A 15,397-nucleotide genomic window follows, 5' to 3' on the forward strand; every position below is an offset into this window, starting at 1 on the left:
CTTGTCAGTGAACTCCTTCGTATATGATGCTCAGCTCACTTGGACACCTAATCTTCGCGAGCTTAAACAATGGTGCTGGCGGCACCTCAACATCCTTCGCTGCCTCAGCCACACCGTCTACAGCTCTATAAGGCCTTAGTCCAGTCCCGTCTTGACTACGGGAGCATGGTGTACGATTCATCAGCACCTTCAACGTTGCAGATCCTCAACCCGATTCTCCATTGTGGCATCAGACTGGCGACAGGTGCCTTCCGCACTAGTACGGTGACTAGCCTTCTTGTAGAAGCTGTAATCCCTCCTCTACGATTCCGCCGACAACAGTTGCTTGCGTCATACATCGCCTGCATCCATGCCTTGCCCGACCACCCAAGCCGCAGGCTCCTTTTTCCATCTTCTGCACTCCCCTCCCCATGACGGTGGCCTAAGTCGGGTCTCCCGATAGCGGTCTACGTTCATTCCCTTCTCTCATCACTCGAGTGCTTTCCCCTTCCTCCATCCTTCCGGCCCTCTTCTTCTACCCCTCCTTGGTCCCTCCCTCACTTGCAGCTTTGCTTGGATTTGTCCTGCGACTCAGTCCTCCGTTCCACCTGCCAGTCTTCAACAATTCCTGGCTCCTCTTGCCTCATTTTGGGATGCAGATGTAGTCTACACCAATGGTTCTGTGGTCGATGGACGCACTGGGTTGCTTTCATCCACGGCGACTACATTGAGCAAAATTCCCTGCCTTGTGGGAGCAGTGTTTTCACTGCGGAGCTGGTTGCTCTTCATCGTGCACTCGCTCACCTTTCCTCCTGCCCTGGGGAGTCATTTGTTATATGCAGTGACTTCCTGAGTGGATTGCAAGCACTTGACTAGTGTTTTTCTCGGGACCCTTTGGTGCGCAGTATTCAAGATGCTGTTTCTGCTCTCGCCGAGTGTGGTCGCTCAGCAACGTTTGTGTGGACACGGGGCCACATCAGCATTCCAGGAAACAAATGTGTCGATCGGTTGGCCAAGCAGGCCACCACTTTGCTAACCCTGGAGCTTGGTCTCGTGGAAAGAGACCTCTGGTCAGCCCTACTTTGCATGGTCCACGATGTCTGGCACTCTGAATGGTCTTTCTTCAACACACCAAATAAGCTCCGCATGGCAAAGTCGTCCACAGCCGTATGGAACTCATCCTTGAGGAGCACGCATAGGGACTCCGTTGTTGTCTGCCATCTCCAAATTGGACATACGTGGTTGACCCACAGCTATCTCCTTTGCCGTGAGAACCCGCCCAAGTGTCGCTGTGATGAAGGGCTGACAGTTGTCCATCTTCTGATGGACTGCCCCCTTTTAGCCCCTTGCGGCACTCCTTTAATTTATCAGCTGCACTTCCTTTAATTCTAGGTGACGATGCTTCTATAGATGACTCAGTTTTACGTTTTATCTGTGCAGCTGGGTTTTATCACTCACTCTAGTGTGGGCGCTCTCGCACCATTTCTCAGAATATACCCACTCCAGCGACTTTTGTGACGTGGCTACCAAAATAGTGTCTTTTATGGTAACAAGTTGTTTTGGTACCTCTATCAATGCTTTCCAGCTGGAGGTTCTTCATTTGTAGTCGAGTGGTTGACCTTTTACCTGATCCATCAACCACTGTAGTCTGTTTTACTCTAGTCAACTATTTGCTCTGCTCATTTTAAGTGTCCTCTATTTTTTGTTATTGCAGTGTTCATTTTAGCTCTGTACCCCTTGGTGTTCCCTCCCTCTGGGTGCAGAGGTTACGCTTTTACTGTATAGGCCTTTTACAAGTATGTCCATTTGGAACAGGGGACTGATGACCTCGATGTTTAGCCCCCATCAAACCCCAAAACCAACCAACGAACGTTCTGGGGAAAATCCATTCCACAATTTCATTGAGCATGTTTGAAATATCTATCCTAATGCTGCAAATTAACTTGAGGTAGCTGTTTTTATCTAATCTGTGATACATGCTTTAATATATATCTGTGCAAAATAAACAAACATGATTTTTTGAGAAAATTTTGTTATTAATTCCATCTCTTTTACAAAAAAATAAATGTTTTTGAAATTCTATGCATACATATGTAATACATCATTTTTGATAAAGAAATTTTTGAGACAGTTAATTGATCTTCTTTTACTGTAGCACACAACTTTTTATGTAAATTTTTTTTGGTATTTCGTGCATATGTATGCTTATATCTTCAGAAATACGCTGTTTCCTTCAAAAATAGGTACTTATCTGGTGATCAGTGCATGTACCACCTAAACAGCATAATTGCCCAAAAATGTTTAAGGAAATGCTCTAATCGCAGAGTATCAGAAAAAAACTACTGTGAAATACCTTAATAAAATGTCACTATACTCACAGTCTGGAATTTTGATATTTTCTTCCCAAAATGTTAAAATAGTGTTCACGTAAGGTGATGGGTGGTGGGGTGAAACAAAGTGACAAAGAACAGTGTTCCATATGTCACTTCTGCCTACAGTGCCTTTCTTCTGCTTGTGTCTATAACATGTGCTTTGTGATGCACATAGGAATTTGTAACATTTTCTTGTTAATTTAGGTATGTTGAAGGTACATGGTCACTGCAATGTTTATGGGTGGCAGAAAGCAAACAAGTCAAGCATTCAGTTTAGAAACAGTGGCAATAGTTTTCAACACACATTTGTTTTTGTAGGGAGGCGGAAGCACACTTCGACCCAGTGTGGTGCTTACTCAAATTGCCAGTTATTGGAGTAGGCAACAGCTGGAGACTGATGTGTGGTACAGAGAGACAGTACACTGGTGAGCCTGCAACGTAACGCCTTTGGCAAAAAGAACCAGTCAGACATATCTGCAATCAACTGATTTCAAGATGGCTTCTCAGCTAAAATGTATGACGAAGTCCAATATCAAACCAGGCAAAAAATTGTGGCTGTTATGCAGGAAAAATTATTTTCTTCAAAATTCTCAGTAGTTGTTAATTCTGTATCAACCACGCGATGCTGAGGAGATGCTGATTTCTTAAGAGTAAAAGCTTAACAGATTTTGGAATATTGCTATTGATATTTCAGTAAATTGGTTAAAAAGGTAAAAGAGGCTATGCAAAGTCAAAGAAATGAGCCTGTTAGCTTGAAGAAATAATTATGAAAATTGCGACAGTTGGTGGCCCATATTCCAGCAAATGGGAACAACCTAGTGTAAGCAAACAATGGCATTGTAAGCTGCAACAGGCAGAAAACATGTTTTGTTGGTGTGTAGGTTCCTGCAATTTTGACTGAGATAAACTCATGTTGTTTTATTCAGCACACTAGTGTAAAAATTGGCACAGGAATAGCTATGTAAAAAAAATCCATGCAATTTTTACATTTATTTTTATGTAAAAGCTGACTTTGGAATTTTCTTTTGTGCGAGACCGTGTGTGCAAGATTCATATGTCAATTTGAAATTCTAGATTCACATATTTTACTGTTTGCGTCACTTAAGCATAATCTTTCATTGCTTGTATCATTACCTGTATGTAATGTGAAAGTTCTACCATTTGTCATATTGGTCAATTGTAGGCTTAAAGTTGTTTGTGGTCTTTTTAAAATGTTTGAGAACAGTAGGGGTATCCTCGTTCAAAATTTATTGTATAATTATTTAAGATATAGGTTGTTTTTAGAATTTTTGTATGCATATGAAACTGTATATTTGTAAGTTACCGGTACAAGTATTTCTGATAAATTATTTCATAGAAAATCAGCATTCGTGATTCACAGTTACTACCAAAGAATAGATCACTCTAAATTTAATTGTATATCGACACAAATAAATGTGCATTTTTTAGAATTTCCGAAGTTACTGTTTTCCTGTGCATAATTTAATTTTGTAGTACTGTAAATTCGGTATTTGTGATTTAGTTACTGCAGCAGATATTGTGACGTCCAGTTTTTTCCTAGAGAAGAGTGTATATGGTCCACATTTATCACAAATTGACTCCATTTTTGAGTTGGCTAACAACTGTAATTAAGCTCAGAAAGTATTCGGGAACTAATAATTTTTAATGCAGGTTTTCTGTTGCCTTAATAGTAATCCATCCAGTCCAGATAATGATTCCTGTAGGAAATCCAGAATGATCAGTGTAAGATCAGAAGAAATCCTTCCCACAGGTGAGAGTAGTGATGTGGGCTGGGCAAATGCTCAGTGGGCAGGACATTTATAAATGGGCATTTGCCCAGGAATTTGCTCAGAACAGTTTTAAAGGCCCAAAATCTGGGCAATTATAAGAAAAGTTACTTTTTTTGAGTTTTTGGTGGTAGAATATATAATTAACCATGGCAATGGAATGATACTCCCAACATTAAGTCAGTAAAGTTTACATTTGCCTTTATTACTAAGAACTAAAGGAAATAAGGGAGAAGCCTTTTTTATTTTTTTCTTACAACTTGCTGTACCAAGGATAACGACAGCGAAGTTCCAATTTTTACACCATACAGCTTATTTCAAAGTCCAGTCTAGCCACTGGCATGAATGGATGATGACGATGAAGATGAAATGATGAAAATAACACAAAGACCCAGTCCCAGAGTACAGAAAATTCAAAACCTGGCCGGGAACTGAACCTGTGATCCAGAGGCAGCAATGCTAGCCACTAGACCACGAGCTATGGACTCTGTACCAAGGAAGGGCACATGTTGCTGGCAGCTGCTTGTCATTTGTGATGCCCTTTTTATTTTCACCAGGTCTCTCTCTCTCTCTAAATATCTATTTCCTTACCTCTTCCACTCACCAATAGAGCAAGGGAAAAATGACTATCTATAGGCCTTGTAATGGTCGCCTGGTCGTAGATATTGCTAATTGCTATAATCGCACTATTCCACTCCCATTTACGGAGCTTGTTAGCACTTGATGTTAGGTTGGCGCCATTACAATGCATTGTAGTAATCACTGCTGCTTGCTGGATCGCTGCTGTGTCTCGATGTTGATGCTGGCTCTAAAACTGGTTGTCTAGGGTTAAAAACATGAGGTCCCGTGTTTTGTTTATGTGCTTTTGATGATAAAGGATGAACGAAACCACCAAATATGTAAACTTCAAATATTTATTTCTCTGGTGGCCATCTTAATTCCACTGTCCACCAAAGACTATGACACAACACAACTTCCTTTACATGTTCTTTGCATTGTTTATCCACCTCAAACAATAACACACAAACACACTGTACCAAAGTGACATTCCGACTGCTTTTTCGACCCTTCTTGCTGCTCGTATTTATAACATTGTCAAAGAACTACTAAAAAGAGATATAGTTTACAAGTCACATGTACATCTGTTATCATAATTTGTGCAGAAAAGTTATTAATTTGCATCGAGTGACATAATTTAACATGTTATTAAAATGACAGACAGATTTGTTGACTTGACAGAATAATTCTTTGTTACAAAAAGTCCGTTTTTTAGAAGTTTGTCAATTGACTTCTCTAATTTGCATAAATAAGTAATTAACATGAATTATTAAGAAATACATTGGTTTTCGTCTAAAACAGGATTGATTTCGTGAATACTAAGTGAAACCGCTCCTAGTGAACAAATAGGTTTCACTGGGTGATTTTTATTTGAGGAGATCCAAAATACCTAAGTTGTACACTATTTTTCGTACTTCATATTAATTATTTAAGATGAACTCAGTGTTTTTACATGATGACATTTGCTGTATCAGTGATCAAGTGATATTAACTTTTGTGTGCGTTAATTATTCAGTATAATTTAATGGGTTGACTGTTTATGGATACATGTTACGCAATCATTGTTAACATACACAATAACTTTTCTATAATCATAAATACTCGTTAAACTGGTTGAATTTGGAGGGTATCGCATACTTCGGTACAGTAAAGCCTTTAATATGTTCCGTTACAGCCTCCATATTAGCCCTAATTTCTCCTGTCTTATCTTCGTGGTCCTTAAGCTGCCAGTTCTCTAAATTTTTTCAATAGCATTTCTCGAAGAGAATGTTGCCTTCCCTCCAGGGAATCCCATTTGAGTTCCTGAAGCATCAATGTAACACTTCAGTTTTGTTCGAACCTGTCAGTAACAAATCTAGCAGCCCGCTTCTGAATTGCTCCTTTTTCTTCCTTCAGTCCAACCTGGTACGGATCCCAGACACTCTAGCAGTACTCAAGAATAGGTTGCACCAACGTCCTATATGCGGTCTCTGTTACACGTGAACCATTCTTTCCTAAAATTATCCCCATAAACCAAAGTTAACCATTGGCCTTTCTTATCTCAGTTATCACGTGCTCTTTCCATTTCATATAGCTTTGTGACGTTACCCCCAGATATTTAAAAGATGTGACTGTGTCAAGCAGGACACTAGAAATACTGTATTCGAACTTTACAGTTAATCAGCTTCACTGAGGAGTGGCAGACTTTGGACCAGTGGCCAGACTTTCCACATGCAAAACATTTGGCACAGCAGAAGCAACATTACTGCCACTCTAGGCTAACAAAATGTTGACTGCAGAACTCCACAGGGAGCTCACCACTCTTTAGCGAGTTCGTGTGTGATTACCATGGACCCCCAGCCTTTGCAGCATATTTTCCCTTCCGTGCTATTCTTTATCCCATCCCTTGGGGAAGACGTCTGGGATATTTTTGGGAATGTGTTCTGCCGCATTTCAGAACAGTCCCTCCATTCTTTTTTCAGTCTCTTTTCTGTCTTCATTTCCTTTCTCCTATCCTTTCTCTGCTTTGGTGTTCGATGTTCCTCTTTTTCTTCTTCCTCTGGTCCACGTGTCTGATGCGCAACAGTGAGTGGCTCGAAGACTTCTTAAGTACTAGAACTCAGTATGTTGTCCTTGATGGTGAGTGTTCATCGGAGGTGAGGATATCATCTGAAGTGCGCAGGGAAGTGTGGTAGGTCTGCTGTTGTTTTCTATCTACATAAATGATCTTTTGGATAAGGTGGATAGCAACGTGCGGCTGTTTGCTGTTGATGCTGTGGTGTACTGGAAGGTGTCGTCGTTGAGTGATTGTAGGATGATACAAGATGACTTGGACAGGATTTATGATTGGTGTAAAGAATGGCATCTAACTCTAAATATAGATAAATGTAAATTAATGCAGATGAGTAGGAAAAGGAATCCCGTAATGTTTAAATACTCCATTAGTAGTGTAGCACTTGACACAGTCACGTTGATTAAATATTTGGGCGTAACATTGCAGAGCGATATGAAGTGGGACAAGCATGTAATGGCAGTTGTGGGAAAGGTGGATAGTAGTCTTCGGTTCTTTGGTAGAATTTTGGGAAGATGTGGTTCATCTGTAAAGGAGACCGCTTATAAGACACTAATACGACCTATTCTTGAGTACTGCTCGAGCATTTGGGATCCCTATGGGAGTACTGCTCGAGCATTTGGGATCCCTATCAGGTCAGATTGAGGGAGTATATAGAAGCAATTCAGAGGTGGGCTGCTAAATTTGTTACTGGTAGGTTTGATCATCACGCGAGTGTTACGGAAATGCTTCAGGAACTCTGGTGGGAGTCTCTGGAGGAAAGAAGGCGTTCTTTTCATGAATCGCTACTGAGGAAATTTAGGGAACCAGCATTTGAGGCTGACTGCAGTAAAATTTTACTGCCACCAACTTACATTTCGTGGAAAGACCACAAAGATAAGAGAGATTAGGGCTCGTACAGAGGCATGTAGGTAGTCATTTTTCCCTAGTTCCGTTTGGGAGTGGAACAGGGAGAGAAGATGCTAGTTGTGGTAAGAGGTACCCTCCGCCAAGCACTGTATGGTGGATTGTGGAGTATGTATGTAGATGTAGGTGACTTGGTAACATGTAATTCCCAGCCCCAGGTCGACAAGTAGGGTTCACACGTACCCCTGGTACAGGTCAGACCGAGAGAGGGGCGATTGCCTGAGCTGTTACCTTCCTAAATTGCCAGTTGGTCCCTCTTTCAGATGTTTGGGAGGTCCTGAGGTATGAACAACCACGTAAGGCAGGTCAGGCCCCTCTGAGGGTTGGCCCCAGTTGGAGGGGCGCACCATTGGAGACATTGGCAGTCGTGGGGGATTTTCTTGCAATGAGCCAAACATTTTCATCTCAGTCTACTAAACAGAAACAGATTGAGGCTAACAGTTCAAAGACCCACCTAGCTGCACCTCAGTTCATTGTTGTTCCACTTACTGAAGAGTCAGTCCTTTGCTACGGTTAATCAATTTATTATTCAGAACGGTGTTGAGGCAATTGCCGGCCCTGTGAAATCTTGCTCTCATTTACGCAATGGCTCTTTGCTTTTGGATACTACTTGTGATTCTCAAACACAACTGATTGCATTTTTGCTCCTCCAAAGCTTTCCTGTTTGTGTTGAGGCCCATCAAATGCTGAATTCTTTGCATAGTGATATTTACACTAGGCTGCTAGATGGTCTGACCGAGGCAGAAATCCAAACTTACCTCTCTGATCCCCCTGCAGGTCCGGGAGTCGGAATAGGCCTGAGGTATTCCTGCCTGTCATAAGAGGTGACAAAAAGGACTTTCACATGTTTTGGCGTTATGTGATGGTCCCCTGTAAGGTTTGACATCCTATTTTCAAAATTTTCCCCAAGAGGGAGCTAATTGGGGAAGGGTGCCTTACATGGTGCATAGTGTCCATCATGTGCTGAGACCTCGCATCGTTCATCAACGTGGCTCTGCACTTCCGTTTATTCTCCAGCTATTGGGTGAGGTCACCCTCCTGGGTACATTTTCCTCCATCCTCTGTGATGTATCCTTTTCTGTGATGTCGATGATGATGGACTTCTTAGCTCATTTGCCCCTGGATCCCATCATGGCAACCAGTCCGTTGTGGTGGGGCCTTAGCTCATTTGCACCTGATACCTATCGCGGCAACCAGTCCATTGTGGTGGGGCCGCCATGTACCCTGATGGTTGTAGCCCCCTAACCACATAGGGATCGTCTGCTGATGCCTGCCCTGTTAACTCCCCATGTATGCCAAGGAGTAGATGCTTGTCACCCTGGGGCATCGGGACCCCCGGCAATGGCCATCCTGCCAGGTGGCCTTTGTTGCGGCTGGGTGGCGCCCTTGGGGAAGCCCCCTGGTTGGAGTGAGTGGCATTAGGGCGGATGAGATGCCATGAAGTGTAGTAAGTCATCTCTTGCCGGTGGTCTAAAACCAGCAGTCTCAAAGCGGTCAAGGTCTAACTTCAGTGCTAAAAATGCAACTCCATATCGTTTCCCTCCTGCCCCTCTGGCCACACCGTGGTAGGAACACCAGGCTAAGAATGGCAGCGAAGCTTATTCACCCTAGTACCTTGTATGTTCTTGTCAGTAAAATCTAAAATTTTTGTTGAGCATTTACAGGACAAGTTTGGGGAGTGGAGGGCTTGTCCAAGATGCGGTCAGGGTCGGTCTTTATCTAAACAGCATCCTCTGCCCAGTCACGGGCACTACTCACTTGTGACAAGCTGGGGGATGTTTGTTTCCATCATGACCTATAAGAGCTTAAATATGATCCAGGGTATTATATTTCACATGGACCTTCTTTTGCAGTCTGACAATGAGCTGCGTGCCAATTTAGGTGTCCATTTCACCTGGCGCATCCACCGGGGTCTGAGGGATAGATAATCAGGTTGCCACCAGTGCCTTCATCTTCGCTTTCGACCATCAACAGCCTAGCAGCAGCTGTAGGGCTGTTGGTCTCACTTTCTCTGTATGTGGATGACTTCTGCATTTCGTACTGCTCCTCCAGTACTGGTGTCACTGAGTGGTGCCTACAGGGAGCCATTCATAAGGTGCAGTCATGAGCTCTAGCCCACAGCTTCCTGTTTTCAGTTGTGAAGTCGTGTGTTGTGCATTTCTGTCGGGATTGCACCATTCATCCAGAACCAGAACTTTACCTTAATGATGATCCACTCACTGTAGTGGAGAAATGTCAATTCTTGGGTCTAGTTTTCGACAACCGATTGACATGGCTACCTCTCCTTCGTCAGGTTAAGCAGAAGTGCTGGCAGCACCTCAATGCCCTCCGCTGCCTGAGCAACACCAACTGGGGTGTAGGTCACTCTACGCTGCTGCAGCTTTACAGAGCCCTTGTTCAATCCCTCTTTGATCATGGGAGTATCATTTATGGCTTCTGGAGATGGGCATCTCCGAAACTGATCTGCGTTCTCTTATGCCGCAGGGTTTTTCGGCTTTGGGAGACAAAATGGCATAGCAGTACACACAACAAACTGCGTGTCATTCTGGAGATTATCAATGTATGGAAGACTTCCATGCGGTCCTCTCGCAGGGAATCAGTTGTCCTCTGCCGGCTCCGCATTGGCCATATGTGGCTAATGCATGGTTACCTCCTCCATCGCGAGGACCCACTTCAGTGTCTGTGGCTCACAAATGACTGTCGTCCACATCTTGCTGGCCTGCCCACTTTTAAGTTTCTCAGCACCCTACCTTCGGTGTTGGGCAACAATGCCTCAGGAGCAGCTTTAGTTTTACATTTTATTCATGAGGGTGGATCTTATCATTTGATCTAAGTTTTAGCGCATGTCCTTTGTCCCTCTGTGTCTTCCCACCTAGTGCTTTTAGGGTGGAGGTTTTAATGTGTTGCAGAGTGGCTGGCGTCTCCTTTTTATTCTCAGGGTCAGCTAGCCATGGTAATCTGCTCTGTTGTTTTGATCTCTTCTACATGTTTCTTGTGTCTCCCTGTGGTTTTCTTGTCTGATTTTGTCCATGTTAGTATTTGTTGCCCTTGTCATTCTTGTGGTTTTCTCCTTTCTTCCAGCTGTGTTTACTCCCACCCTTGCGGATTTATTTTACTTGGAACGAGGGCCCGATGACCTAGCAGTTTGTTCCCCCGCCCCTTCTAAAACAACCAACCATTACCTGTCTGATCATGGCGTCATTGCAGTCCATTGGGTGATGAAGGTAGATGCATCCATAGTGCCCACGTGGAATCATTTTCTCACTTATCATAGAAGCCCCAGGGGGCTCGCCACTCATTGGCGGGTTCTACTTGGCTACCACAGGGCCTCAGTCTTCGCAGCATTTTTTCCCCCTTCCGTGCTGCATGTCTATCCGCAATTCTTTTTCCACTCACTTGGGAAACATGACTGGCATGTTATTGGGAATGTTCTGCATTGTCTGTCACTGATGTAATAAGTCTCACTTTCATTTTTTTCTAAAAGTGGGCCCACACGTCTGACGTGTAACAGGTGACTGTGCAATGGCGCAGTTCTTTCTGTCCCTTGACGACGAACCTGCACTTAACCTGTGAACATTGTCTCAGCATATCATCAGTAGGGAAGCAGATTGAAACCTATTGTACTTAGACGTGAACCAGGCCGCAATTAAAGTCACTAATCTACATTTCGGGAGAAAGTTTTCATACAAAATGAAGGATTCAAAATTTTTTCCTTAATATATTCGCCAGCCAGCCCTATCTGGAATAGTCACGTGAAATTCTTAAAACACCTCATTGCCAACTGAAGTGTCCCGCCATGAGGCACAGTTCCAACACAACGCCTGATAACCACAAAAAGTTGGAGAGGGGTTATCACGGAAATGTGTTTCTTGAAGAACAAGACATAATGCAGAATAAGAGCTCTACAGCGACATAAGTGGCACCCTTCCCTAGAGCATCTGATAGCCTATAAGTAGCTCCGTGCCCATGCCCATGTACGCCAGCTGAGAAAACGACGGAAACAGGAGTGTTGAGAGGTATGTGTTGACCATTGGGTGCCATACGTCACCTTCCCAAGTCTTCCTGGGTACCAGACCCAAACAGGTGACCCTGGTGTTACCATCAATAGCGTGCTATGTAACAATGCAAATGCAATTGCCGAGCAATATTCTCGTGCCTCTGCATCGGAGAACTACCCCCCTCCAGCCTTTAGCATCCTCAAACGACGGATGGAAAGGAAAGTTCTCTCGTTCACTACATGCCACAGTTTTTCCGTAATTTTTTCACGAAAAAAGATGAAGTAAATATTCCATAATTCGAAACCAGAAAAGCTGTTAACATGAGTGACAAAAGTAGATATCTTAGGTGTTGCAAAACAACTCAAATCACTTAAGAAAGGCAAGTCTTCCGGTCCAGATGGTATACCAACCAGGTTCCTTTCAGAGTATGCAGACACAATAGCACCTTTCTTAGCAATCACATACAACCGCTCACTGTTCCTAAAGACTGGAAAGTAGCACTGGTCACACCAATATTCAAGAAAGGAAATAGGAGTAACCCATTGAATTACAGAGCCATATCATTGACCTCTATTTGCAGTAGGATTTTGGAGCATATACTGTACTCTTAACATTATGAATCACCTTGGAGAAAATGACTTATTGATACATAACCAACACGGATTCAGAAAATATCATTCTTGTGCAATACAGCTAGCTCTTTATTCCCATGAAGTAATGAGTGCTGTCGACAAGAGATCTCAGATCGATTCCATATTCCTAGGTTTCCAGAAGGCTTTTGATACCGTTCCTCACAAGTTACTAGTAAGCAAATTGCGGGCATATGGATTATTGTCTCAGTTGTGTGACTGGGGGGTGGGGGTGTTTCGGATACGGTACGTCATACCGTAGTAGCGAGTGGTGAACATTTGTGGTACTGAGTCAACATTGGTCAGCTAAGTTCACAAGTGTATTCAGGTTAATTATTAGTTCTGTGTTCTGATGGTCTTACAGTTTCAGTGTGAAATTGTAACGTTGAATTGTGGCATGTGGAATGCTACTAAAACTCAGTGTAATTAGTTTGAAGTTAATAACTTGGGTATAAATTATAGTCAGTGACCCAACAGTGACTGTTATCAATTGAACCTTTCATTGCCCACGTCCTAAAAATTACCAAATAATGAAAGTATATAAATAGATCCTTGAGATGACGACAAATGAATCATCATCTGCTGATATGACACAACAGTTGGTCATGTTACACACTTGCCAAATTTCACCTGGTATCCCCATACGATCACATTAACAAATTGTTGGTGAGGTTCAGTATCAAATGCCTACTGTGTATTATATCAACACTGTCAATGTTAACAGCACACTAAGAGTTCTTTACTACAATAAATACGTAATTTATATTACTCCCTCTGTTTGGTTCCCAGACACACATACGAGCATAGAAGTAATTGGTATATCATGAGAAGGTGCATAAGGAAATAGTAACTTCACCCAAATGAGGCACAGATTACCAAGAAGAAAGAAAAGTCGCAAATAACTAAATGTCAAGTATTGGGAATAACGTATGTTCATGGTATGCTCAGTTCTGCTGTCCTCTTGAAATTCTCTGTAAAGTTGTTCCTTATTGACTTTCATGCTCTAACATAACCTGTTCCAGTACTTCCCCACAGGTCACAGGTGCCCTTCAGTTCACCCATGGACAGGCACAGATAGTATAGGCTATGTGCCTGGTGGACCTATTACACAAGCTTTGCCTGCCAGGGCAGTAGGATCATGTGGCTATGGCCCAGCTTCCGGATAGCCCTTGCATCATCTGTTTGCTGACCCATGCCCATCTGTGCTAAAGAGTACATGGCTGCCAACAGGCAGGCACTCGAACTGGAACAGCATACTTGAATGGTATAAATGAGAGCTTCAGACATAATGTCTCAACTCAAAATTCCCAGAAAAATTATCACAGATCAAAACGAAACATTGCTGAAGTGTGTAAACGAATGCATTACATACAGTGGTGTCTTAAACAAGAAAAACTTAAGCTATGGCTGCATTTTGTATTACATGGATTCTATTTCTGTTGTAGGTAATAAGTGGAATGTAGAGTATTGTTGGTAATACATGCCATTTGTGAAACTGTCGTTATGTACTAAAAATTCGTCATCTGCTCCAGGATGTTTTGAGCGTGGCTTTCTCTGCTGACAACAGACAGATAGTATCTGGTAGTCGTGACCGCAGTATAAAGCTATGGAATACTCTGGCACAGTGCAAATATACAATGAAGGTAAGACACACTCTTCAGTGTTGTATATTTATAATCTGTTAATTGAAGCTTACTATTGTTATTGTTTGGGTTTAGAGTCTGCAACAGCATTCTCATTCATGGCCATTCATAAATGTAGAAAAAGCTTTTATGTCAATTACGTAACAAAATTGAGAACAATACTAATAATAAATGACATGGCTAACAAAAAGTAAACAAGAGAAGTTACAAAAATATATTAAGGGATCCAAAATTAGAAATACTTGTTTATTCACCATGAAGGGGAGACCCCCACCCCCCAGTGCCCACCTTCATCCCCACTAGGAACTCATGAGTGTCATAAACAGATGTCCCACATCATGAGCTCAATGCATTAGTTGGTTTCCTTGCTGGAGAAGTAATCCATGCTCTATTTGGCAAGACCTAATCTGAAGGAATGTTAGTTACAGTTAATCACTTCCATGGTTCAAAGGGACTCTCATGGCCCATGGATTTAGCTTCACCGATCACAACTTCTTGTACCTCAGTTCAGCTACTAATTCTGCTAAGACGATAGATTCAAGGACCAAATGTATAAATGTAGTTTTATTATCTGATTGTGGAGTGTTTGTGTGGTGCCAGCAGTCATATGCAGGTGTGATTACCTTCCTCTCCACAGTAATCATTATGCTGTTCCTTATTCTAACTCACATACATGCATTTTACTGTGCTATTTTGACTCTTCGTGTAATTTATATATTATAACTTCTAAAATAAGTAATAAAGCACTTGTTGGAGTGCAAATAAACACTTTGACTATCTCTCTCTGTAAAAATTCTCTGTTTCAGGATGATGGTGGACACACAGACTGGGTCTCTTGTGTTCGCTTTTCGCCTAATGTGCAGAACCCAATTATTGTCTCTGGTGGTTGGGATAAGAGAGTAAAGGTAGGCTGCATATTGCAGTGTTCTGAGTTCATTGTCTCTCTCTCTCTCTCTCTCTCTCTCTCTCTCTCTCTCTCTCTAACTGTATTCGCAAACAAAATTTATCTAATAATGAGACTCAAATGAAATCCGTTTTTTCTTGTGCATTGTCTTGTGTTGCTGACTTTGTTAGCCTGCACATACTACATGTGTCCTGTTCACTATTTATGGAAAGAAGTGTGTGTATTTGTGGTTTAGTTGGTGGTTTGATTGTGCAGGAAGTCTGAATCTGTTGTTGTTTTGTGTATTTCACGCACCTCTAGTCTTTGTCCTCTCATTTCCATCCCTAAGATTTAAGTTCTGATTCATTCAAATTGTCTGCACCACATAATGTTCACAATTTACATTTATTTTAATATTCTTTTGAATGAAGTTATTCTGCTTTAGACTGTTAAAATATTATTTATTGTGATAGCAATGTCAGCACATGGTCATTGTCAAGCATTGTGGGATGTTGTAACCTACTCGATAAGATAAAGCTCAGCAATATAAAAGAAAATGCATGTGGTGCTGTAAATTTATTTTGTGTTCTGT

At 42.2% G+C, this 15,397-nt stretch overlaps 1 protein-coding gene across 1 annotated transcript in view; it reads left to right on the forward strand.

Annotated features, from left to right (window-relative positions):
• LOC126162784 (guanine nucleotide-binding protein subunit beta-2-like 1) overlaps nt 1–15,397 on the forward strand; it is a 62,968-nt gene that overhangs the window by 8,699 nt on the left and 38,872 nt on the right. Inside the window, exons 3-4 of the mRNA XM_049919501.1 lie at nt 13,812–13,922; nt 14,729–14,827. Of these exons, the coding sequence (XP_049775458.1) occupies nt 13,812–13,922; nt 14,729–14,827 (210 nt within the window). The remainder of the gene's footprint in view (nt 1–13,811; nt 13,923–14,728; nt 14,828–15,397) is intronic.

The sequence above is a fragment of the Schistocerca cancellata genome, chromosome 2 (genome assembly GCF_023864275.1).
Source record: "Schistocerca cancellata isolate TAMUIC-IGC-003103 chromosome 2, iqSchCanc2.1, whole genome shotgun sequence".
NCBI lineage: Eukaryota > Metazoa > Arthropoda > Insecta > Orthoptera > Acrididae > Schistocerca > Schistocerca cancellata.